The sequence below is a fragment of the Loxodonta africana genome, chromosome 18 (assembly GCF_030014295.1).
Source record: "Loxodonta africana isolate mLoxAfr1 chromosome 18, mLoxAfr1.hap2, whole genome shotgun sequence".
Lineage (NCBI taxonomy): Eukaryota > Metazoa > Chordata > Mammalia > Proboscidea > Elephantidae > Loxodonta > Loxodonta africana.
In genome coordinates, this window is record NC_087359.1 from 63,705,299 (window position 1) to 63,732,525 (window position 27,227).

Consider the following 27,227-nt stretch of genomic DNA (forward strand, 5'->3'; position numbering starts at 1 on the left):
TTCTGAAGGTTCAGTTTCAAACACGTTACTGAGAAGATCACAGGCAAATGCCTTTCCCACCTCTTCAGAATCTATTACTTCCTACTCACCATGCGTGCCACTCAGAAAGTCTCTTTAAAATTACTACTGCTAACATTTGCTAAAATGTCTAAACCAAACCAAAGCCTGGAAATTCTGACTGGTATCTGGGTCCTGACTTTCCGGATGGTAACTAAAGGTCACGTGGGGTGGAAAGTGGCCTGTGGGTAACACAGAATGCACACATGCACGCGAACAGGATATGTTGGTAATCCGGTTTCCTGAGACCTGGTAAGTTGTGAGTTCTCAGCAATACTCTTGGGGAAGATGAAAACCTTACGCTGGGAAATACTGGATTTTAAGAAAGCATCCATTCTTAGAATTAGATTTCTGAATAAAGCAGAATGGAAGGTTCGCCTTTTCTTGCTTCACACTTTACTTGTCTAAAAATACAAAACAACAACAAAAATAAACACAGTCAAGTATCTGACGGTTTCTTCACAGTGTGGAAGCTGGTGTTTGTAGCATGCCTTATGTCACGTCTCAAGCCCAGAAACACGAAGAGTGTGGTTTTGGTGTTTAACCAGCCTCAACTGCACCCTGGCACTATTTCTTCCCCCAGAGAACTTTGCTCTGTTAGAGCAAAGAAACCAACCTCACATCTTGAAATGAAACGCCTAGGATAAAAATAAAGCCCTGAAGTGGTTTGGTGACCAAGGTCAAATGGGGTGGTTAAGGGCTTGTAGGTAGGGGCCAATGTACTTTGAGAACCTTCTACTCTGCCAGCCACAAAAAGACAAAGAAAGACATTAGCCCTAGGGTCCAGGCAAGTAGCCTCAGTCCTTGCCTGTTAGTGGATGTTCCTCACGAGCACACTTCACATAATCAATATCTGAAAAACCTACTTTTTTGTCCCTACCTTCTTTGATGAGTAATCTCATCAAGCTGCTTCTTAGGGCCTAAGAAAAAGAGAGACAACCTGGAGTCTCTTCCTGTATGAGGAGGCTTTTATGAACTGACTCTTGTCATCTCATGTTGCCAAATCTCAGTTCACAAAAGAATACTTTCAAAGAGCTTCCAGGGTAAAAGGATATAACAAGAGGTACATACTGCAAACTATTTACAAAAGGATTATATAAATGACATAAAGGTAATATAATCCCCACAGCAACCTTGAAAAACTGCCATGGTGCCCACCTTACAGATGTGGAATCTTTATATTCATGAGGCCAAAAAATTAAGCTGATATAATTACAGAACAATGAAATAATGAGGTTTCACAGCATTTACCTACAAGTATAATGTCTCAACTATTCTTTATCATTGTAGATTAAATTAATGCTCACTTTATCCAGAGAAAATCAGGCCAAAAGCTTTTTCTAAGCTTCATAAAGGCACTAGCTCTGGAACTGCTAACCTAAGGGACACCATACAACTCTAGGAATTGGAACTCCAAGTCAACACAGGCAAGATAACTTGCCTAAGGAAGCAGGCCTTCTACAACCATGCACTGACCTATGGCTGTACTCAGGTGTGGAGGGAGGGAGTGAGAGTACAGGGTAGAGGCATTAGATGTGTACCACCCACATACAGCACCTTCAGCAGCTTCAGCAGGGGTGGCAGCAGTGGCAGTGGCAGCTCAGATGCGCAAGCTATGCAAGGGGTGTTGAAAAGCAAGACAAATGATGGATCTGAAGAAAAATGCCACCTACATAACGCACTTAAAAAAAAAAAAACCCTCAAGCAAATATAAAGTTGGTCATGTGAAAGTTCTGCACTCCAGGTCACCTAACCTGGATTTCCCAAAGTGAACTGGTGCTTCTTTGCTGGACAATGTTTGTTTTGCTGGATTCTTGATTAAATGCAAGAAAAAATATATACTTATATACTACCCAGTTTTGCATATTCAGAGGCAGAAAGAAAACTATTATTCTCAACTTACAATAGAGCACCTAAGGAAAAAAACCACCACAGAAAGGGAGACCCAAGAGATTCAGGCAGGAAGAACATGCAAAAATTCCAGGCAGAAACATCCCCAAATTTAGGGAAATAAGGTTCTTACTCTGCTAGAGGTTTCAGGCAACTGAAGCCTGGGGAATCCTCAAAAGGTTAAAGCATATGACCCAACAGGAGACTTGAAAGCAGGAGTTCAAACACATACTTGTACACCAATGTTTATGGCAGTATTAGTCACAGTTGCCAAAAGAAACAACCCACATGTCCATCATGAGATGCATGGATACAAAAAAATGTGGTATATACATACCCAAACCAAACCAAACCCATTGCTATCAAGTCAATTCCAACTCATAGCAACCCCATAGGACAGAGCAGAACTGCCCCATAGGGTTTGCAAAGCTACAAATCTTTACAGAAGCAGACTGCCACATCTTTCTCCTACAGAGCGGTTGTTGGTTTCAAATCGCTGACTTTTTGTTTGGCAGCTGAGTGCACAACCACTGCACCACCAGGGCTCCTTATATATATATATATACACACACACACACAGACACACACACACTGGAATATTATTCAGCTATAAGGATAAATGAAGTCCTGATACATGCTATGACATGGATGAACCTTGAAAACATTATGCAGAGGTGAAATAAGTCAGTCACTTATACAAAATAACTAGAATAGGCAAATGCAGAGACTGAAGTATTATGGTTACCAGGGACTGGAGGGGAATGGCAATCTCAACTTAATATGCACTGAGCTTCTATTTGGGGTGATGAAAAGTTTTAAAATAGTGGTGATGGCTGTACAACATGGTGAATATAACTAATGTCACTGAATTGTACACTTAAAAATGGTTAAAATGGCAAATTTTATGTTATATGTACCTTACCATAATAAAAATAAATAAAATAAAGCCTGGGGCTATGAAAAATTACATGAGACACAAAAGGTTTATTTTTAACCAATTGGTTTGATAGGTGGCAATCAGGCTTTACTAGATTGCACCTGGAGATTTCCAGTTCACATGCTTAAGGCAGTGTAAGCTCTCACCAAGCCTGGCTTCAACAGGATGCTGAGGAAAGAAGTTGTCCCAGAGCTCTGTACGTAGGCCTCAATTCCCAGACGTACACATTTCATGTGGAAACAGAATTGACACCTTCAGATTTCCCAGGCTACTAGACGGGAGACAGACAGTAAGCCAGCTTGGTATCAGCGTATACTGCTAACTAGATTCTGGGTCAACACCAATGACAACTTCATGTGAATCCCAGTAAAATACCTATGACCCAATAATTAAAACACTTCCCCGTGCCCAAAGTCAGGTCTGTTTGGGGGACTTAACAATGTTAAAGAGAATCTCTGAGAAACCACTGTAAACACCTCTGAAAAACCTCAACTGCATTAACCTCCTCCAGGGGTACTTTTAAGGGAGGGTCACAAAATTAAATGCCTACGAAGACAGGTGGATAATGTAAGAGAGCAATGTGTGGGGGCGGCAAGGTGCAGGGGGCAGTGGCAAGAGAGAGAACACAAGGCCCACCAAGAGGGGGTAGCTGCTACTCAGCTCCAGCAGACTGTTGCCATATCTTTTTTTTTTTTTTTTTTGTGAACTAGCTGGCAACTGACTGACATTAAAAACCAAAACAAAAATCCACCATTTCAGCCATCTGAGCCCTCTGATTAGTCTTAGCATCGCTAAAAGTGAGATAACCAGACACTTCCTGACGCAGTACAAAATATGGCACCCAGTATCATCTACGACTTTCTCTTGCCAAAGAGGCTGAATCTGAACCTAACCAAGCTTCTAGAGCCAACTCTCATTTACAGGAATATACGGAATAGAGGGACAAGTTAAATGATACTGCAAGGAAACAAAATGACAAATCTAGAATGTGGGAATTCGACAACAACTGACAGGGCTTCTGTGACAAGTTAAAGACATGAAGAAAACTTTAAAAAGGGAAGGCAGGATTGTTCTTCATTAAGAGGCTTAGGAGACTAAACAATCAAAAATAACATGCAGATCTTGACTTCCACAAACCAGTTACAAGAAGATATTTGTTAGATAATCCAAGAACTGAAGTTACGGATCAGATACAGGTGTGGCGATGGCATTGTCGTATGTAAGAAAATTACCATTATTTTTCAGAAAGTGTGTATGGAAGTATGTGGGGATACAGTGGCATGATGTATAAGGTTTACTTTAAACTACTTCAACCGAAGGAAAAAGAAAAAAGAGAAAAACAAAACAAATGTGGAAAAATCTTGAAAACTACTGAATGTAAGTGACGGGTATCTGGGGATTCATTCCATTATTTTCTCCTGTGTTTGTGTGAAATGTTTCATTATTAAATAAAACTCTTTAAGTCAAACAAAACATGTCCATAAATAGACAGTGGGCTGCCAGTATGTGAACTGCCAAGCCTCAACGTTCACTCAGGTTACAACGTTCACTCAGGTTAGAGATAGAGAAAAATGCAAACCGAACAGGTCATAAAGTAACAATTACCGCCACTAATATATGAGAACTTGTGATATGCTACTCATTGTTCTTTACACCCATTATCTCATTGAGTCTATCATTATCATCATCAATTCCGACTCATAGCGACCCTACAGGGCAAAGGAGAACTGCCCCACAGGGTTTCCGAGGGGCGTCTGGTTAATTTCAGCTGCCGACCTTTTGGTTAGCAGCCATAGCTCCTAACCCCTATGCCACCTGGGTTTCCATCATCGTCTTACAGATGAGGAAACTGAAGTTCAGCCAGGTTAAGGAACATGCCCAAAGGCTCCCAGCTAGTAACTGCTGAAGCTAGGACTTGAACTTAGGACTCAAAGCCCAGGCTATTAACCTTTGCACTATCCTGTCTCTGACATACAAGATGTTGGACAAAGTTAATGAAAGCTGTCAAACTGCCAGCCTCTAGAGAGGTACAATCAAAGTGAAGGCAATCACTCATGGAATGATCTCCCAAGGCCAAAAGTAATATGAGAAAAAAAAAAAGGCAAAGGTGACTAACATTGCACCAGTAATCTAAGAAAAGGGAGCCAAAATCATATATATACATATATATACACACAGAGACTACGTTACCTATTCAAAAATATTTAATTAAAATATTAAAGAAAGCAATCGCTCTTCTACTAAATCTTCTTCAACCTCTATTCCCACCTAGAAACCAAACCCAGCGTTACTGCTTATAAACTTCTCCAAGTAGAACCCAGCTTTCCAAACACAGTCAGAACTTTCTGTGCCCAAGAGGATTCAAATTAATCCCCCACTCCCCAATTTATCACTAGTTCAAGATGCTTCCTCATGAAATGGACCCTTTCATATTCAATCTTTCAAAACAATAGTTTGTCCTATTAGATATCTAGCCTTTCTTCAACTCATTCTTCCTTATTCAAGTGACTTGAGAAGTTTCTCTCTAAGCATGGGAGGGAGGTCATTAAAGTATCACTCTAATTGTGTTACCTTGATAAACAGGAAAGTACAGGTAACTGTGCTGACCTAAGAAATCAGAATGTCAATTTTCCAATCAGATTCTGGGTTGTGGAAGGATTAGGCATGGATTTTTCCCTTCTGATTTGTCAGGTATCAGGTATTAGTCATTTTCCATATAAATGCTGTGCCCTACAGAAACAGGCAGGAAGGGCATATGCTAACAGATTAATGGTGGTCATCGCTAGGTGGTAAACACTGTTTATCTGCATTTCCAAATTTTTTGGACAATAAGCACACTTTTTTTTTTTTTTTGCATTTTAGAAAGCAATAATTTTTTTTAAAAAGAAAACAACTTTGCTCTACTTTATCCAAGCCACTGGCAACTTCCTCCAACAGCCAAGGTACAAGGCAACAGTAGCATCTTCTGCATGTTTGAGTTCACGGTGCCTAAAGCATTGTCTAGAAGAACAGCCCTCCAACTTTTTCAATCAGCAAACTGGGGAACAAAAAATTCAGCCAACCTCTATTCTGCCAAATTTAATGGATGGAATAGTGATGCTTTTGTTGAATTAACAATGCAGACATGACAAGTAAACAATGAGAAATTCCATAAACAAATTATTATTTCCAGAATCCAGGAGCCTATCACAGGGGACCAGCCCACTGACCAACACCCATGCATATCACAGCACCAAAGGAGAACCTGACTCCTGTGGAAATCTCAGTCTCCTCTCTACCAGCAACAACTTATTTTCCAGGCAGCAACCTTTTCCAATTTCCAAAAGGAGATGAAGCAGAGCAGAGGGTACACTCACTAGCTAAAGAATGCTTGGAAGCCCTGGCAGCACTGATTTTGAGTGGCCTGACTTGTAGAGGGAGTTTAAATGTGAGATTCAGTTGTTTACGAGGATGCCACTTGCAGCTGAGGTTGGTAGTCCCTCCCCAGGCTGGACGTTCAATGCTGAAAACCAACAACCCACAAGCTGACCTCTTGTAGTCATTCAGAGAGTGAGAACCAAAGCTTGGGCTTGGCAGATAGAGAACAAACTAGTTAGGTCCTCACTATCATTACTAACAACCACCTGAGGCCAAACCTTGTTTCTTATTCATGGATCTGAATTTCGGTAGTCTATGCTACAAACTCTGTTGTGTGCCATCCAGTCGATTCCGACTCACAGAAACTCCCTAGGAGTTGTCAAAGGAGCAATTCCTATTACAGCTGATCACCCAAAAAAGACAATGAGAATGAGCAAGCAATTCACAGCCAGTATGTGAATTAAATAGGTAGGTTAAATAAATGATATACATCTTTAAGATGAAATATGCAGCCATATAAAGAACATACCAAGAAAACACATTATTAGTGGAAATACATTCAGTTCTGCTATAATGCTTGATTTGAAAATGTGAATATGTTTCGTTGTGATTAATATATGAGGGAACAATTTGAGCATAACACAAATTTTCATTTGTTTACGCGTGATTTTATTCATGAGAAACACTAAGGGAATGGAGAACCCTAGGTGAGCCACAGAGGAATACCCAGAATGCACATAGGAATACACAAAATGCACACATCTCTCCAACATCTACCAGTGGCCTCGATTTGCCATGTGAACACACGAGCCACGCCTATCCACACCTGGTTTTACAGCTGTCCATCTGATTTCAGATAACCGTCCTTCCACCACTTTACAGTAACGCACCAGCTGCAACCCTTCCAAACACCATTTCATCAGCAAATGTCAGGTCTTTTTAAAGATAAAGTGGCATATTTATTGTAGTATTTATGGATTTCTTAACCATTTAACACATAAAAAAAAAAACTGTGCTATTGTTTTCATTAGGTTCCTATCTTTTTTTTTTAGTATGTCACTGAGGAAGTTTTTAAGTGTTGTGCTCCTAGCCCCATTTTTCCCATAAGTCTTGTGGTTTTAGTGGCACGATTCTGCATAGCATTGTGATTTTTAGGAAGAAGAACTGATGACTTTGAATTATGGTGTTAGCAAAGAATACTGAATTACCATAGACTGACAGAAGAACGAACAAATCTGTCTTGGAAGAAGTATGGCCAGAACACTCCTTAGAAAGGAGGATGGCAAGACTTTGTCTTATGTACTTTGGACATGTTATCAGGAGGGACCAGTCCCTAGAGAAGGACATCATGCTTGATAAACAGGGTCAGTGAAAAAGAGGAAGATCTTCAACAAGAGAGATTGATACAGTGGCTGCAACAACAATGGCCTCTAACATAGCAACAGTTGTGAGGATAGTGCAGCACCAAGCAGTGTTTCGTTCTCTGGTATGAAGGGTCACTATGAGTCAGAACTGACTCAAAGGCACCTAACAACGTGTTGCATTACAGCAGAACTGACTGTATGTCCAACTGATTAATTTTAAAAAGCAAGATACAGATTAGTATACATAGTACATTCCATTTTAAGGAGCCCTGGTGGCACAACAGTTAAGCTCTCAGCTGCTAACCGAAAGGCTAGCAGTTCGGACCCTCCAGCAGCTCCATGGGAGAAAGACCTGGTGATCTGCTCCTGTAAAGATTACAGCCTGGAAAACCATATAGGGCAGTTCTGTTCTGTCACATGGTGTCGCTATGAGTTGAAATTGACTCGACGGCACCTAACAACAACAATAATTCCATTTTTGTTAAAGAAAAAAATTTCAACTGTCTACTGGATATGTGTGTATACATACACATTTATGAATGCACTTGAAAAAGGACTGGAACGGTATCTATCAAATAGATAAGAGTGGTATCTCTGAAGGTAGGAATAAAATGACTTTCACTTTAAACTTCATATACAATTCTGTGTAAGTACAATGAGCTAGCATTACTTCTTTAATTTTAAAATACTCCTTTAGAAAACAAAGAAATGTGTTCCAATACTAGAAGTATTAGAAAGAGTGATCAATACACAAACTGGGCCATGTCATTCTCCTGCTTAAAATCCTTCACTACCAGATATCCAAAAGTTCTCAATATTTACGAAAGATCTGGCCCCTGCTCCCCTCTCCTGCCTCACCCTTTGCTGCTATTCCTTTCATTTATATACTCAGCTAACATTTATTTAGAATCTTCTATATGTCAGACAATGTGCTAGGCTCAGTGAACACACTAGATAAGGACCCTGCTCCCACAGAGCCTTCCATTTAGTGAGGGACAGAAACCTTAAACAACGCCACACACTAAACATCACGTAACTAAAAACATAGTATTACAACCCCAAGAGACAGAATGGGCCACATAAACCGGAGACTCCAGCAGCCTGAGACCGGAACAACTAGATGGTACCCGGTTACCACCAATGACCACCCTGACAGGGAACACAACACAGAGTCCCTGATGGAACAGGAGAAAAGTAGAGTGCAGAACTCATATTCTAGTAAAAAGTCCAGACTGAACGGTCTGACTGAGACTGGTGGGACCCCTGAAGACATGGCTCCTGGACTCTCTGTTAGCCCAAAACTAAAACCATTCCTTAAGCCAACTCTTCAGATAAAGATTAGAATGGACTATAACACATGAAACGGTACTTTTGAAGAGTGTGCTTCTTAGCTCAAGTAGATACATGAGACTCAATGGGCAGCTCCTGTCTGAAGGTGAGCTGAGAAGGCAGAAAGGGACAGGAGCTGGATGAATGAACATGGGAAATACAGGTTGGAACGGAGGAGTGTACTGTCACATTACGGGGAGAGCAACTAGGGTCACATAACAATGTATGTATAAATTTCTGTATGAGAAACTAATTTGAACTGTAAACTTTCACTTAAAGTACAATTAAAAAAAAAAAAGTGTTATTACGAAGAAGAACGAGCCAGTCTCAGGGATCAGGAAACGCTTCCCTGAAAAAGTGACATTTAAGCTGAGACTTGAAGGGTAAGAATGGGACTGACAAAGGCAAAGGAATGGTGAGAAGAAGAGCACTGTGAACATAACCAGCTGTCAGAAAAGAGCTTGGGCCCTTCTGGGAAGAAGCCCATGTGGCTGGAGCACAGTAACAAAGGAGGGAAGAGGAATATAAGGTAATGTTAGAGTAGTAAAGGCCAGATCACGTGGGGCCCAGTAGACTACGTCAAGGATTTTGGACCCAATCCTAAAAGTAAAGAGAAATTAACTGAAGACTTCTAAGTTGGGGAGTGACTTGACAAGGAACGTGTATTCGGAAGCTCAACTGGGTAACTGTCTAAAAAGAAAGGCCTGAAGAGGTCCAGAAATAAATGTGGAAAGCATAGTCAGGAACTTCTTTCAATAGTCTATGGATTATGGAAATGATGTTGGCTTGGGCTAGGATGGTGGCAGTAGAAATGAACAGAAGAAAATGGGTTCAGTTATGTTTAGGAGGTAGAATCAACAGCACTTGGTACTGACTGGACGTGGGGATGAAGGAAAGGAAAGAAAAGGGTAAAGAGTGACTTGAGATTCTAGCAAGAACACTTCTCACATCCTAGTTTCTAGCCATGAGTAGTGCAAATGGTTAGCACTTGACCACTAGCCAAAAGGATGGTGGCTTAATCCACCTAGGGGCACCTGAGAAGACAGGCCTGGCAATATGCTTCCGAAAGGTCACAGCCTTGAAAACCCTATGGAGCAGTTCTACTCTGCACACATGGGGTCGCCATGAATTGGAACTGATTTGACAGCAACTAACAAGAAGTTTCTAGCCATACTGAACTACCTGCAGTTCCGTAAGCCTTCATGCCCCTTTCAAGTGTTTGTGGCTTAGTGTAGAAATGCCCTTGTATCATTATTCAGCTACAAAATTAAAAAATGCCTCCTCACCCAGCCTCTGTCACAGCACTTGCCACACTGCATTATAACCATATACTTGTGTTTCTGTCTTCCACACATGACTGAGAGCTCTCTGAGGTTAACGATCACTTACAGTTGTTTTACTCTCTGTATTCCCAATGCCTAAGCACTCAAACATATGTCAAATAACATTCCCAATTCTCATCAGTCTGTGTGTTTCAAGGAAGAGACAAAGCAAGTGGAGCTCTTGGGGCTTACTGCAAGAAAGAGAAGAATATGGCAAGCTGGCTAGGGCCTGAGAAAGTAGGTAAAAAAGGCAGTGTGGTTTCCTGACTGGATAAATGAAGAGATATGAAACTGCACAGACTTCTTCCTCAAGTGCCGATAGTCTAGAACTAACAGGCCAGGCTCACAGATGTGAATTTAAAAGAAATTAAGGGGGAAGTAGTTACCCAAGGATGATATACAAGGTTAAGATATAAACAGCTTCAAGAATAGCTTAGAAAACAAACTCCACATTTGACTCTAATACTTCTGTAATTATTTGCAATTTCTACCAAGAATATATTCATACATTATTTGTATAATTAAAAATAATAAAAATTTAATGAATCCAATGACAGCTGCCACGCTGAAAATACCTTCCCTGAGATGTACAAAAAGTTAAAAACACAAATACATATTACACACACACACAAAAAAAGAAATTTATAACCTTCAGAAAGGATACTATCCCAAGCTTGAGGCCAGTATAAAGAGAACTACAAAATGCTTACTCAAATTGTCCTTTGGTGCTTTCATTCTAGATAGTTGGACAGTGCAGCTAATCCAGCAGGACAACTTATCTCTTATTGAAATAGCCTTCCAGTTTGGGGCTGTAATAGCTGCGAACTAGGATAGGACAGTGGTGAGGTGCTCTACCAAAGGAGCGACTCCTCTGAAGCACCCTGACATGCTACCACATACGTAAATAGGTAGTCAGAAACACACCATGCCACATAGGAAGTTGGTAGTTTCATTTATAAGCAATGACCAACTCAATCTAGAAAACAGCTAAACAGTAAGAGATAAAATGGAAATTTTATATTAAACCTTAAAGGCAAGAACCTCTGCTCACACCACCCTTGGCTTGCTCTTAGCAGACATGTGCCTCCAGCTTCAAAGACAAAAGAAACCAAGATGTCCGTCAACGGATGAATGGGTAAATAAACTGTGGTATATTCACACAATGGAATACTACACATCGATAAAGAACAGTGACGAATCTCTTAAACATTTCATAACATGGAGGAATCTGGAAGGCATTATGCTGAGCGAAATGAGTCAGTTGCAAAAGGACAAATATTGTATAAGACCACTATTATAAGATCTTGAGAAACAGAAAAAACGGAGAAGAACACATACTTATGTGGTTACAAAGGGGGGAGGGAGGGAGGGAGGGAGAGGGCTTTTTATTGATCCATCTGTAGATAAGAACTGCTTTGGGTGAAGGGAAAGACAACACTCAATACAAGGAAGGTCAGCCTAATTGGACTGGATTAAAAGCAAAGAGGTTTCCGGGATAAAATGAAAGCTTCAAAGGTCAGCGGAGCAGGGGCTGGGGTCTGGGGAACTTGGTTTGAGGGGACTTCTAAGTCAACAGGCAAAATAATTCAATTACGAAAACACTCTGCATCCCACTTTGAATTGTGGCGCCTGGGGTCCTAAATGCCAACAAGCGGCCATCTAAGATACATCAATTGGTCTCAACCCACCTGGAGCAAAGGCAAAGGAAGAACACCAAGGTCACACGACAACTAAGAACCCAAGAGACAGAAAGGGCCACATGAACCAGAGACCTACATTATCCTGAGACCAGAAGAACTAGTTGGTGCCCGGCCACAATCGATGTCTCCCCTGTCAGGGAGCACAACAGACAACTCCTGAGGGAGCAGGAGACCAATGGGATACAGACCCCAAATTCTCATGAAAAGACCATACCTAATGGTATGATTGCGACTAGAGGAATCCCAGAGACAATGCTCCCCAGAACTTCTGATGGCACAGGACAGGAACCATCCCCGAAGACAAAGCATCAGGCATGAAAAGGACTGGTCAGTGGCGGGGGGGAGAGATGCTGATGAAGAGTGAGCTAATTAAATCAGGTGGACACTGGAGAGTGTGTTGGCAACTCTTGACTGGAGGGGGGAAGGGAAGATAGAGAGAGAGGGAAGATGGCAAAATTGGCACGAAACGAGAGACTATAAGGGCTGACTCAACAGGGGGAGAGCAAGTGGGAGAAGGGAGTAAGATGTATGTAAACCTACATGTGACAGACTGATTGGAATGGTAAATGTTCACTTGAAGCTTAATAAAAATTAAAAAAAAAAAAGACAAAAGAGAAAACATTGAAAAGGCCCTCCCTCCTTTTCCTCCTACAAATTTACCTGCCTTCTTAACTACCTGTTCCTCTTTTCCCTCAAACATAACAAAGATCTCTCATCCTCTTTCAGGCTCATGTGTTCACCGGTGCTCTGGGTCCCACTCCCATCCCTGCCTCTATAATAACCTCACCCTGCCATGTATCCACGTATCTGCTTTCTTTCTTACATCATCACCCTATTTGTCATTCTATGTTCTTTCCTTGAGCAACCGAATCAACTCTCATGGTATCATTATCATCTACAAGCGAATGCCTTCAAAACTGTTTATCTCTGGTCTAGACTGCCCTCCTCAGCTTCAGCCCTATATATGTGTTCACCTCTGAATATCTCTGCTTTGATGTCCTATGTTGTTCTTTGGTGCCATCCAGTCAATTTCTGATTCACAGCAACCCCATGTGTTACAGAGTAGAACTGCCCCATGGGGTTTTCTTGGCTGTAATTTTTACAGAAGTAGATCGCCAGGTCTTTCTCCTGTAGAGCTGCTGGACAGGTTCCAACTGCCAACCTTTAAGTTAGTGGCTGAGTGTTTAACTGTTGAGCCACCAGGGCTCCTTCAATGTCCTGTACCTGTTACCGTTGAGCCAATTCCAACTCATAGCAACCCTGTAGGACAGAGTACAACTGTCCCATAGGGTTTCCAAGGAGCGCCTGGTAGATTCAAACTGCCAACCTTTTGGTTAGCAGCTGTAGCTCTTAACCACTACGCTACTATGGTTTCCTCAATGTCCTATAAGAATGACAAATTCGACATGTCCAAAACTAAATTATCATCTTTCTCCTAAAATAAGCTCTACCTTTATTCCCTATCTTAGGGAATGGGCCATCTTCTACCCAGTTTCCAAGCCAGAAACTTAGGTGCTATTCCTGACTCCTCCTTCTCCCTCAGCTCCCCATGTCTAATCAAGTCCTATGGGTTATACCCCGTTAATATAGCTCATGTCCACTTCTCCCAATCTCCAAAATCATTTCTTGGTTCAGGTTCTTTTCATATCTTATTTGGATCACTGCAGTACCCTCTTTGTCTCCTATTTCTAGTCTTCTCCAATCAAATTTTTCAGAAAGCAGCCAGAGCTATATTGCTAAAACGCAGGTCTGACATGTTATTCCCCTATTTAAAGCAGTCACTAGCTCCTACTGCCTTCAGGATAAAACCCGCAAACCCAAACCCCACTACTGTTGAGTCGATTCTGACTCATAGTGACCCTATAGGACAGAGTAGAACTACCCCACAGAGTTTCCAAGGAGTGCCTGGTGGATTCAAATTGCTGACCTTTTGGTTAGCAGCCATAGCACTTAACCACTACACCACCAGGTTTCCCCTTCAGGATATATGTCAGATTATTTATAGCATGACCACTGGGATGTGGCTCCCATTTACCTGCTCTAGGAATTTTACTCTCAAGACACAAGGAATCAACGACTCACAATTCTCCAAATCTTACACTCTCTGTCCCAGCCTCAGGCCTTTGCATATGCTAATTTCTTTGCCTGGGACACACCTGACTGCTCTCCTTTCCCTCCTCCTCTAGCTAACTCCTACCCATTCTTTAAACTTCAATTAAGAACCATCTCCTCTGAAAAGTTTACCTTGGCTATTGCCTCTCCCTCCCTGCTAGACCAATGGCTGCCTCAGGTCCCACCACTACATGTACCCCAAAATAAAACTCATTATATATACTCTAACTGCCTGTTCATTCTTCTGCATCTTGCACTAGAAGGTAAGTTCCTTCACAGCAGGGGAGATCTTATCACTGTATTCTCAGTATGCCTGGTATACTATAAAAAAAAAAAAAACCCCAAACCAAGCTCATTGCCATTGAGTTGATTCTGACTCATAGTGACCCTATAGGACAGAGCAGAACTGCCCCATAGGGCTTCCAAGGAGTGGCTGGTGGATTCAAACTGCCAATCTCTTGGTTGGCAGCCGAGCTCTTAACCACTGTGCCACCAGGGCTCCAAAGTATACTGTAAGTACTCACTAATTATTTGTTGAGTAAATGAAGAGAAAATCTTCCAAAAGAGCCTGTGATTTTCCACTGTTATTTCCCCAACCCTAGGAAAAAGTCCTAGCCCAGGAGTCAAAAGAGGACATCACATAAAAGGCTGGTAATGAACCAGACTAGCCAATCTACCCAGGCTACTTAAGCTCATGCTCTAATCCTGAGGTCAACCAAAGGGAAGAAATAAGTACAATATTCCACACAGACTCCTAAAGTATCACACTGGCAACTCCTAATCCAAAAGAACAAAAAAATTCTAATCCTATACTAAAATAAGCATGGAAACCCTGGTGGCGTAGTGGTTAAGTGCTACAGCTGCTAACCAAAGGGTTGGCAGTTCAAATCCGCCAGGCGCTCCTTGAAAACTCTATGGGGCAGTTCTACTCTGTCCTATAGGGTCGCTATGAGTCAGAATCAACTCGACGGCACTGGGTTTGGTTTTCTGGTTATACTAAATAAATCTTCATCTATAGAATTATTAAATTCTACAGTGCCACATAGTGGTGAGAGAGGGGAGAGCAAAATAAAGATAAAGTAAGTTTAGATGGAGATGGATGAGGACATCAGGGAGCCTCAAGTGGTTTGTCTTCCCTGTGATTAGTGGGCTACGTCTGTGGAATGCCTTACAGTTGTGTCAACTGGGGCACCCGGGCTTACTTAGCTGGTGTGGCTCCTTACATCGCCCTCTGGTACTTACATCACTGGGGCTCAGATTGCCCAGCCCATTTTCTTGCTCGGAATCCTTCCCAGATTCAGTGCCTTGGGAGGACCGGGGATGGGATGGATGAATCCAGATTTCCAGGCGGGTGGTGTCATCTCCAACATGCGGGAAAGCAGACTTCTTTCCTTTCCTCCATTGGTCAGAATTCAGTTCCAATTCCTCATGTTGCTTCTTTTCCATCTGTTCTGCCTATGCAACATATGAACACACAAGCTCAGATGCCCTTGGGATTCGGCTAATAAAGAAAAGCGCCTCACCTGTGTTTGGCACCTAAAGACTATGAAGGGTAAAGATTTTGTCGTAGTTTCAAAGTGGCAGGGTACCATCTACTTCGTCTCACCAAACTTACTAATTCTACACCTAGAGTAGACCAGATGCTATGGAACATGTACACCCAAAGGCCCCTGAAAACTCTCCTGAAGATCACAGTTCAGTTCTGCACAGGGTTTGACTTCCCATCAGCACAGCCCAACGGGACCCCACCTCTTCATTAGCCATTCCTTCGAGAACACAGAAGCACTACGAGGGATACATTCCTCTAGGAAGGAATGTTCCTGCCTGCACCCCCTACTCACCTTTCGTTTCGTCTCTTCGAACAAGCTCATCAGGCTCTCCTTGGCAGTCAGGATGGGGTTGCTGGCAGCTAAACTGCGCATATAGTAATATACAGCATCGAGCTTCCTTCTCTGTGGAAAGAGGCCAGAGACGCTCAGTGAACCAACTCTCTTCCTGACTCCAGCCTGAGGCAGCTGACCCAGGGAACCCTTCCCTCTCTGACTGTGCCCCAAGCTGTAAGGAGTTCCAGTAATAAATCCAGAATGCTATCTGTTATGGGTTAATTTGTTTCCTCCCAAAAGACAGGTTCAAGTTCTAACTCCTGTTGCCTGTGAATGTGACCCCGTTTGGAAACAGCATCTCTGCAGATGTAATTTGTTAAGTCTATATGAGGTCACGTTACGGAATAGGGTGGACCCAATCCAATAAGACTGATGTCCTTATAAAAAGAGGAGAGACACAGAAGGAAGATGGCATATGAAGACAAAGACAGAGATTAGAGTTAAGCTACCATTAACCAAGGAATGCCCAGGGCTACCAGAAGCTGGGAAGAGACTAGGAAAAATATTCCCTAAAACCCTCAGAGAGGGCATGGCCCTGCTGACACAAAGAATTTAGAATTCTAGCTTCCAGAACTATGAGAAAATAAACACCTGTTGCTTTAAATTACCCACTTTGTGGTTATTTGTTACAGCACCCATAGGAAGCTAATACACTACCCATGAGAGAATTATATCAGGGATCCTTTTTTTTTTTCTCTCCATCAGTAAATCTTTATTAAATACTCAGTATGAACCAAACACGGAATTAGCACTGGGGAGTTCCTAGCAGGACGAGCTGAGACAAGTTAATTAGTTTCCCCAAGCCTTGGATTGCTCACCTGTAAGGTGGAGAGTTAGCTAAGATACTACATGCACAGGGGCTGGCACAGAGTCAGTGTGCAGTGAGTGTGAATCGCTGCTGCTGTCCTTGTTTATGTTGAACAATGTGGCATCACCATCATGAAATTTTGAGTCAAATGGGACATACAGAAAAATATATGGGAAATTATAATAGCTCTTGATAGGAGGAGGAGGAGCATGCTATGAAGCACATACAAGGGGCATCTAACTCAGAATTCTTAAAGGAAAGGAAATTTAAAAGTTTAAACTGAGACATTAAGGGCGAGTAGTAGGAAGAAAGACCTGGTGATCTACTTCTGAAAATCAGGCAGTGAACATTCCATGCGTAACACCAGTGAAGTGCTGGAGATGTGCCCACAGGTCGGATGTGACTCGAAGTACTCCCTGGCCCCGACGATGGACGCGAGCGTGATTTTGAGGATGGCCCAGGACTGGGCAACGTTTTGTTCTGTTGTACACGGGGCAGCCATGAGTTGGAGCCAACTCAATCACAACTAACAACAACAACAGCAATTACCCAGGTGAAAAGGGGTCAAAGCAGAGGGAAAGAGGTCTAGGTAAAAGGACTATCTCATGGGAAAGCCTCTAGAAACACATTTTATTCCTCAGAGCCCCCCAAAACAGCCCATTCATGCTTCACACTGGAGTCACTAAGGGGTCTTTAAAAAAAAAAATGATGTCTAGATCTCACTCCCAGAGATACTGAATTAACTGTCTAGCAAGCAGCCTGGGCACTGGGATTTTTTTTTTTTTTAAATAATTTTTATTGTGCTTTAAGTGAAAGTTTACAAAACAAGTCAGTCTCTCACATGAAAACTTATATACGCCTTGCTACATACTCCCAATTACTCTCCCCACAATGAGACAGCCCGTTCCCTCCTTCCACTCTCTCTTTTCGTGTCCATTTTTCCAGCTTCTAACCCTCTCTACCCTCTCATCTCCCCTCCAGGCAGGAGGTGCCAACATAGTCTCAAGTGTCCACCTGATCCAAGAAGCTCACTCCTCACCAGCATCCCTCTCCTACCCATTGTCTAGTCCAAACCATGTCCAACGAGTTGGCTTCTGGAATGGTTCCCGTCCTGGGCCAACAGAAGGTCTGGGGGCCATGACCACTGGGGTCCTTCTAGTCTCGGTTAGACCATTAAGTCTGGTCTATTTATGAAAATCTGGGGTCTGCATCCCACTGTCCCCCTGCTCCCTCAGGGTCCTCTGCTGTGTTCCCTGTCAGGGAAGTCATCGGTTGTGGCCAGGGATCCCTTTTTTTGGCATAGTACTGTACCTTATATGCAGAGGTATTCCAAGAGCCAAGTACTCATAGGAGGGAGAAAAGAATAAAGATGCTCATAAAATATAAAGGGTAATTATATTTTATTCTTAGAAAAGGACAAAACATTCAACTCATCTAATTATTATTTTTAAGAACTGTAAGTAACAACGACAATGATCATTTACTAAGCATAACTGTGAGACAGGTCGTCAGCATTTCAGACACATTCTCTCTAAACCTAAAGATGCTGCCCCGTAAGAATTATTACCCCCGTTTTAAAAATGAAGCAATGTGAACACAGGGAGATTATTATATAAAATTTGTTCAAAATCTCAAAGGCCAAATCCTGGGTAAGTCAGTACTTGAACCTAGGTCTGTCTGGGTCCAAAGTTCATCTGTTTTCATGATACCAAACTGACCCTCTGATGAGAAAAGAAAATGGAAGCTATTACTCAATTAATCTAACAAATAAATAAGTCCATTTTGCAGCCAATTAATAGGGAACAGAAGAAGTAAAGAAAAGGGAGAGGATCAACAAGAAGGAAAAACACTAGTACAAAAGGGGAAAGAATGTCCAAAAAGCTTTCTCACTGTCTCTACAACTTCATATACATTTTCACCTTTTTCTATTACTGTCTCAAAATACATCTAGAATACTAGCTTTTCCATCCTCAGTGTCTACTCATTCTTCAAAACTCAAATCTTGTGTTCACCTAGAAGTGTTAAAGGCACAAGTCTTAAGATCAACTGCTAAGTCTGAATTGTTTCTACCATTTCTCAGATGTGGCCCTAGGCAAGTCAACCTCGATAAGCCTGTTTCCTCATTTGTAAAACGTAGATATTAATGCACATATGGTTCCTAGAAAGACTGACACGGTATCATGTGTGCAGTTTAACAGAGTCCCAGGCACCCAATTACAGTCAGTTAAATCGTAGCTATTCTTAATATCAGTCTAATTTATACTATACCACTAACTTCACTTTAGACTGTATTTTATCAATTTTACGATTCATTTTCTGACACTGAAGGTTTCTCGATTTCTGCTGCTTTCAGCTTTTGCCTTTGACCCTTTAGTATTAGCTGTGGTTTGTGCTGCTGAGTGTGTGGTTGTCCACTGAGGATGGGCACCAGAATCACTTGCAGAAACTTCTAGAATTCGGATTCCTCCTCAGGATCTTTTTTTAATGCTATGGTGAATGGAACTGCTTTCTTAATTTCCTTTTTGGATTGTTCGTTACTAATGTATAGAAATACAGCTGATTTTTGTGTGTTGATCTTGTATCCTGCAATTTTACCGAATAAACACTTAGGAATAAATTTAACCAAGTAGGTGTAAAATTTGCACGTTAAAAATTAAAAAACACAGCTGAAAGAAATTAAAGACCTAGATAAATGGAAAGACATCCCAGGTTCAAGACTGGAAGACTTAATATTGTAAAGGTGCCAATATTCCCCAAAACAATCTACAGATTCAATGCAATCCCTATCAAAATCCCAAAGGCCTCTTTTGCAGAAATGGAAAAGCTGATCTCCATATCCACATGGAATTGCAAGGGGCCTTGAATACCCAGAACAATTTTGAAAAAGAAGAACAAAATCGGAAGACTCACACATTCCTGATTTCAACACTTAATATAAAGGAACAGTAGTCAAGACAGTTTGGTACTGGCATAAGGATAAACATATAGATCAACGGAAGAGAACTGAGAGTCCAGAAATAAACCCATAAATCCATGATCAATTGATTTTCAATAAGGGTGCCAAGGCTATTCGATGGGGAAAAGAACAGTATCTTCAACAAATTCAATTCAGAAGCTTTGGATATCCACATACAAAACAACGACATTGAATCCTTATCTCATGCTATATACAAAAATTAACTCAAAATAGATCAAAAATCTAAAAAGAAGAGCTAAAACTATAAAACTCTTAAAAAATCCTAAGGGTAACTCTTCCTGATCCTAGATTTGGCAACGGTTTATTAAATATGAAAACAAACACATAAGCAACAAAAGAAAAAATAAATTGCACTTCATCAAAATTTAAAAAAAATTTGTATATCAAAGGATACAACAAAAAAAAGATACAACAAAAAGAAACAATCCACTTAAAAAAACGGCAATAAGCTCATGAAAAGATGTTCAACACCATTAAACATTAAAAAAAAAAAAAATTTTTTTTTTTTTTCCCCATTAAACATTAGGGTAATGCAAATTAAAACCACATTTCACACTCACTAGGTTGGTCATAACAAAAAAATGGAAAATAACAAGTGTTGGTGAGGGTATAAAGAAACTGGAACCCTTATACACTTCTGGTGGTAATGTAAAATGCTGCAATTGCTGTGAAAAACAGTTTGGCAGTTCCTCAAAAAGTTAAGCATAAAAATTACCATATGACCCAGCAATTCCACTCCTAGGTATACACTCTAATGAAGTGAAAGCAGTCAGACAAACACTTCTACTTCATAGCAGCACTATTTAGAATAACCAAACAAAAGGAGCAAACACCACAAATGTCCATGAACTGATGAATGGATAAACAAAACATGGTATATCACACAATGGAATATTATTCAGCCATAAAAAGGAATGAAGTACTGATATATGCTACAACACCTCAAAAACATGAAGCTAAGCGACAGAAGCCAGACACAAAGATCACATATAGTATAATTCCATTTACATGAAATATCCAGAATAGGCAAATCCATAGAGACAGAAAGCAAACTAACTGTTTTCAGGGGCTAGGGTAGAGGAATGGGGAGTGACTAGTACAGACTGTTCTTTTGAGGTGATGAAAATGTCTTAGAACTAGATAAGCAAACCCAAAACCAATGATGGCACAATACTGTGAATGCACAAAATGTCACTGAATTCTATACTTTAAAATGGTTATGGTTAATCTTGTTACATGAATTTTGGAGGGAGGGAGGGAGGGAGGTTGGGAGGGAGGGAAGGAAGGAGGGAGGGAAGGAAGGAGGGAGGGAGGGAGGGAGGGAGGGAGGGAGGGAGGGAGGGAGGAAGGAAGGAAGGAAGGAAGGAAGGAAGGAAGGAAGGAAGGAAGGAAGGAAGGAAGGAAGGAAGGAAGGAAGGAAGGAAGGAAGAAGCCACTGAAGGGGGAAAAGAACATATTCTTTAATTAACAGACAACAACATTTTATTCAATAATTACAAAGAAGAAAAGCTGAAAAGGAGACAAGAGATGAATAAGGAGAAAGGAGAGAGAAAAATAAACCCACAGAGGCATGCAAAAAAATCCCACAGAGAAGAGAGATTCAACAGATTCTAAAGCAAGGGTATCAACAAGCCACATTACTTAATCAACTATTTCAATCCATAATTAAGTAGTAGGAGTTTCTTTCATATTTTTGTGGAATAACGAGAATATAAAAACTGAACTCAGTGTTTATTTAGATCATTTCACAGCATTAAAAAGCTCTCTCCCTGATAATGAATATATTAGCTTCTTCTCATCCTTAAACCTTCGGTACCTATCATTGGCCCCATCCCCCTCCTTTCAATTTAGCTTCCTTACTAGAGGCCCTGTTAGCTCCCAAGGTCCATTTCTCTGTTAGAGCCACGTATAGAGCAGTAGGTTGGTAGGAGACAGGTACGGTTTGGTGTTTATTGTGCTTCTGCTAAGGAAGCACATTAGGTGAAAACCTAAGAGGAATGAAGGGCCTGGGGAAAGAAAGCAAGGATCTGACTACTTGGGGCTAGCTGAGGACTTCAAGGGAAAGAAGTTAAGGGAACAGAGCTTCCAACTGCTTCCTTTTGGTTCAAATCCCTGCTGAGCATTTGCATTTCTAAATAGTTCCGAGGTGATGCTAATACTGCTGGTTAGGGACCAATCCTGAGAGCAACCAGTAGGGCAGTGGTTCTCAAAATGTATTACACATAAGAATCACCCGGGCATCTTGTTAAACTGTAGATTCCAATTCAGTATATCTGGGGTGGAAATGCAAATTCTCAGCAGAGCTTTGAACCGGTTTGAATCCCTGAAAGGCAGCCTCATTTCCCTTCTAGATTGCATAGCCTAGGTCAACAGGATAGAGAAGGGAAGGAAGACAAGATTCAGGGCAGAAGCCTTGGTCAGAAACAGAGGAGCGTTTGGCCAGAGCATGAACATTCCCTTAGGAACTTAAGTGCAGTGGTAAGCAGGTGAACTTAACTACAAATTCAAGTGAAGAGAGGGATCCCTGACAACTTATCTCTGAAAGCAAAAGTAACAAAAAAAGTTAGAGGATGGGAGGCAGAAGCGGCTATTCTTTGGGCTACCCTGATCAAATGGAATCAAGCTTTAAGAGCTGATGCTATCAAAATCCATATTTCTACGATACTGCCTGCAAAACGCTTCTCCCATCCACAGGATTTCTTACCGTATACACTGCCAGCAGAGCCAACTGGTTATACGGGCGCCCGTTTTTGGGAGCAATGTGCTGGGCCTTCAGGTACCAACTAAAATAGAAAAACAGCAAGAAAATTCTAGCTCCACATCGACTCTTTCCCAGTTCATCCCCTGACAGCCCTTACTACTTGAGCCAGGTATAAGTTGGAGTGTTAGATGTGCCCTGTAGTGGTAGAGCATGACTACAGGGACCAATAGGATGCACCCATATGGAAGGCAGCTCACCTGGCACTGCTCTTAATAGAACTTAGCTTAATGCCACACGGGAAGGGGACGTAGTAACAAGAGATGAAAGTACCTGCGTGCTTTCCCATAGTTTGCTGTGTCATTGGCTTGCTCCCGATACCTAGCAATATCTCCTTGACAAATCATACATCGCTGGGCACTGATCAAGGCATATTTTACCTTCAAGAAAAACAATCAGTTAGTAGAATACCCAAGGAACTCTAACTTTAACCCCAAAGGACAGGGATGAGGTCAAAATAACAGCAGCATTAACGAGACACTGGAATGGAATGATTTGGAAAAGGATAGCAGGAAGGACTACACAACGTGAATGTAACCTATGTCACTGACTTGTACATGCAGAAATGTTGAGATAGAGTAGATTCTCTTAGGTGTATTTTCACCACATTAATAAAAAAAATTAAGGCACTGAAGTTTTCAGCCTAACCTTGATTACCAAAGAACAGCAAGCAATGTGATACACAAATTTATTGAGAAAACAGAGCAGCAGCAGGAGAGGCGGTCGTTCTTATTTCAGGTCCCAGATCAAAGGGAAACACCTGCTGGAAGTAGGAGTCAGGAGGCCTGAATCTCTAATAGTTGTATCATCTCAAGGAAGTCTTTGAAACTCAGTTTCTTCATCTGAGTGTAAAAAACCTATACCACGGGGTAACTGGGAGGATTAAACGTGAAAATACTTAACAAGCTATAAAGTGATACACAAATATAGAAACTGTTATCATTTCATTATGGCATTATGGTCCCTTTGCCTAGTAACGAATAATAGTTAGCCTCTACCAAACACCTACCACATGCCAGGGACTAGGTAGTACTACATGCATGTTTTCTCACTGATGGGCTTAAATTCTGTTACTCAATCAGAAAACAACAAAGCAGACCCATAACAATTCCAAGACATGCATCCAACTTAAAAAAAAAAAAGCTCCACAGGAACACCACTTCACAATATACACAGTGAAAGCCAGAACTCGATGGGAGTGCCTTGTTTTTCTGGGTCTTGCAAGTTTTCTGCCTTTGATGGGGTGCAGTCTTACCACTTTTCTGTCACTCGTTTTAGTGGAAAGTATTTGTTTTCCTTCTCCGACAGGTTTCTGCCTTACACAGGTTCTGACTTTGGCAGGTTTTACTGTAATTCCACTTGACCTCATGCATAAGAAATTAACACATCCCTCAGTCTTCCATAATCCTCTAAACCAGATTTCTTTTTGTTAGGTGCCATCGAGTCGGTTCTGACTCACAGCAACCTTACAGGACAGAGCAGAACTTCTCCATTAGGTTTCCAAGGAGCAGCTAGTGGATCTGAACTGCTGAGCTTTTGGTTAGCAACCATAGCTCTTAACCACTACGCCACCGCGGCTCCACCCTAAACCAGATTAGCCTCTTTATAATATATGCCCACAGCAGCCTTTGCAGAAATCACCACACCTGCGATTATTCCCCCAACATCTGCACTCACCCCAGATCAAACTCTAAACTCCAAGTGAGCTGGGCTCATGGCTTTCTTATTCCTCACTGAATTGCCTGTACCTAGAATGGCACCTGGCATGAAAGAGGGGGCTCAATAAATACTTATTAATAACAGACCTTGTGCACAGCAATTTATCAGAAGGAGCAGAAAGGGAAGGGAAAGCCTCTGATCCATAAATTACATTCCTCTCTAAGGAATCTTTAACTTCTCCCTCTCCCTGGCTCTTTTGTCTCAATATATAATAAGCTCAAGTCTTTCCCAACCTAAAAAATAAAATAAAAACTTCCTCTTTATGTTCTCTTTCAACTACCATCTTCCCTCTTTGCCTTCACTGCCTAGATTCTTAAAAGAATGGTCTATAGTAGGAATCAGAAACCCTGGTGGAGTAGTGGTTAAGTGCTACGGCTGCTAACCAAAGGGTTGGCAGCTCGAATCCGCCAGGTGCTCCTTGGAAACTCTATAGGGCAGTTCTGCTCTGTCCTATAGGGTCGCTATGAGTCAGAATCGACTCGACGGCACTGGGTTGGTTGGTTGGTTGTTTATAGCAGGAATTGGCAGCAAAGATGGGTGAATGGAAACAGGGAACCCAGGGAGGAAGTGGGTAGAGTGGTGTCACATTGAGGGGATTGCAACTAACGTCACGAAACAAAATGTGTATAAATTTTTGAACGGAAAACTAATTTGCTCTGTAAACTTTCACCCAAACTACAATAAAATATTCAAAACGAAAAAGATTATATACTGTATGATTCCATTTATATAGCATTCTTGAAGTGACTAATTATAGAAATAGAAAACAAATTAGTGGTTGCCAGGGGTTAAGGAGGGAGTGGTGGCAAGAGAGAAAGGGCCACATAAACCAAAGGCTCCATCAGCCTGAGACCAGAAGAACTAGATGGTGCCCAGCTACGACCAATGACCGCCCTGGCTGGGAATACAACAGAGAGTCCCTGATGGAGCAGGAGACAAGTGGGGTGCAGAACTCAAATTCTAGTAAAAAGACCAGACTTAATGGTCTGACTGAGACCAGAGGGACCCCGGAAGACACGGCCCCTGGACTCTGTTAGTCCAGAACTAAAGCCATTCCCAAAGCCAACTCTTCAGACAAAGGTTAGACCGGACCATAAAGACAAAATGATACTCGTCAAGACACTGCTTCTTAGCTCAAGCAGATACATGAGACTAAATGGGCAGCTCCTGTCCGGAGGTGAGATGAGAACATAAAAAGGGACAGCAGCTGGCTGAAAGGACATGGGAAATCTGGGGTAGAAAGGAATGCGCTGTCACATTATAGGGAGAGCAACTAGGGTCACAAAACAATGTAAAAATTTTTGTATGAGAAACTGAAGCGTAAACTTTCACTTAAAGCATAATTTAAAAAAAAAAAAAAAGAAGGGGATGGTGGGAGGGAAGAGGGTGTGGTTATACAAGGACAACATGAGGGATCCTTGAGGTGAAGGATATCTTCTGCATGTCTTGACTCTATGAATGTCAATACCCTGGTTGTGATATTGTACTACATAGTTTTGGAAGATGTTACCATTGGGGGAAATGGGTAAAGGCTATATGGGATCTCTCTGTATTATTTCTCACAACTGCATGTGAGTCCACCATGATCTCAAAATAAAAAGTTTAATTTAAAAAAAAGACTGGTCTGTTACTGTCATTATCCCTACTGTCTCACCTCTCATTCATGATGATCTGGCTTCCATTCTCTCAAACTAAAATAACTCTTAATGAAATCATCCAATCCAGTAGATACATTTTAGTAATCTTAATATTTGACAACTCAATAGCACTAGTCAATTTCATTCTCTTCCTTCCCCAGCTTGAAATTCAATCCTCCCCCTCTGACCAGTCCTCCCCATATGCCAACTTCTGCTATACATTGATGACTCCTGAATCTGTATCACTAGCCCATCTCTTTCTCCTGAGCTCCAGATGGACCAGAATGCTCATTTGCTCATCTTCAAGTTTCTCTATATATCTTCACCTATGTATATCCAAAACAGAAATAATTTTTCCTACCCAGCCACTCCTATAGGCCACAAAGTGGGAGATGATCTAGACTCCTCATGCCTCCAATCTCATGCCTTACACCAAATTGGCCAGCAACTGAATTCTATTTCCTTTATACCATTCCAATGTCTCCTCTTTTCCACCTCTACTACCTCAGTTCAGGCCCACAACCTGACTCCCCTCCTTTTACTCTTGTCCTCTTCCAACTCAAACTCATCAATTTGCCAGGGATTGGTTCTAAAAACAAATGTAACTATGTTATTCATTTGTGGAAAATCAAGCAATGGCTCCCCACTGCTTTCATAATAAAGTCCAAATTCTTCAGCATGGCATACAACAGTTTATGCTCTATGCTACCACATGGATGAACCTTAGAAACATTACACTGAGTGAAATAGGTCAGTCACAAAAAAACAAATTTACATGATGCCACTTATAAGAAATATACAGAACAGGCAAATGTATACAGACCAAAGTTAGTGGTTGCTAGCGGTGGTAGGAAAGGGGAAAGGAGTCACTGCTTGGCCGACAATGAGTTTCTGTTAATGGTGGTTGCACAGCATGATGAACATATATCACTGAGCTATACACATGAACAAAGTATTGAATCGGTAAATGTTTTGTTATACGTTTTACCACAATAAAAAAAAAAAAAATTATGATCTAGTTCCTGCCCACTTCTCTAGCTTTACCTCCTATAACAGCCCCACTCCACATTATAACCACCAGCATACCGAACTTCTGGCACTTTCCCCAAAATGCCTGGTTCTCTCTTGCTGTGCCATTTATCTATACTGCCCTCCTACCTTTAAAACTCCTATGTATCTTTTAAAACTCAGCTTGAAAGTCTTTAAGAAGCATTCTTTGATCCCACGAGGCTAAGTCAGATCCACTTCCCTCTATGCCCCTTCACGGTAATGGTAATATTACCACAGTACTTACAGCATTATAATGGTTGCTTTAATCTGTCTGCTCCCCTACTAAACTTTATCTTTCCTTCTTGCATCCTCAACACCTAACACAGT

The 27,227-nt window shown here is 41.4% G+C and overlaps 1 protein-coding gene across 16 annotated transcripts in view; it reads right to left on the bottom strand.

The window, feature by feature from the left end:
* SMG6 (SMG6 nonsense mediated mRNA decay factor) overlaps positions 1 to 27,227 on the bottom strand; it is a 234,378-nt gene that overhangs the window by 201,682 nt on the left and 5,469 nt on the right. For 15 of the 16 annotated variants that reach the window (XM_064271536.1, XM_064271532.1, XM_064271535.1 and 12 more), the window contains 4 exons: positions 22,768 to 22,874; positions 22,441 to 22,519; positions 15,910 to 16,020; positions 15,311 to 15,523 (listed from right to left, as the gene is read on the bottom strand). In XM_064271536.1, coding sequence (XP_064127606.1) covers positions 15,311 to 15,523; positions 15,910 to 16,020; positions 22,441 to 22,519; positions 22,768 to 22,874 — 510 coding nt within the window. The remainder of the gene's footprint in view (positions 1 to 15,310; positions 15,524 to 15,909; positions 16,021 to 22,440; positions 22,520 to 22,767; positions 22,875 to 27,227) is intronic. The other variant, XM_064271537.1, reaches the window with a different exon arrangement.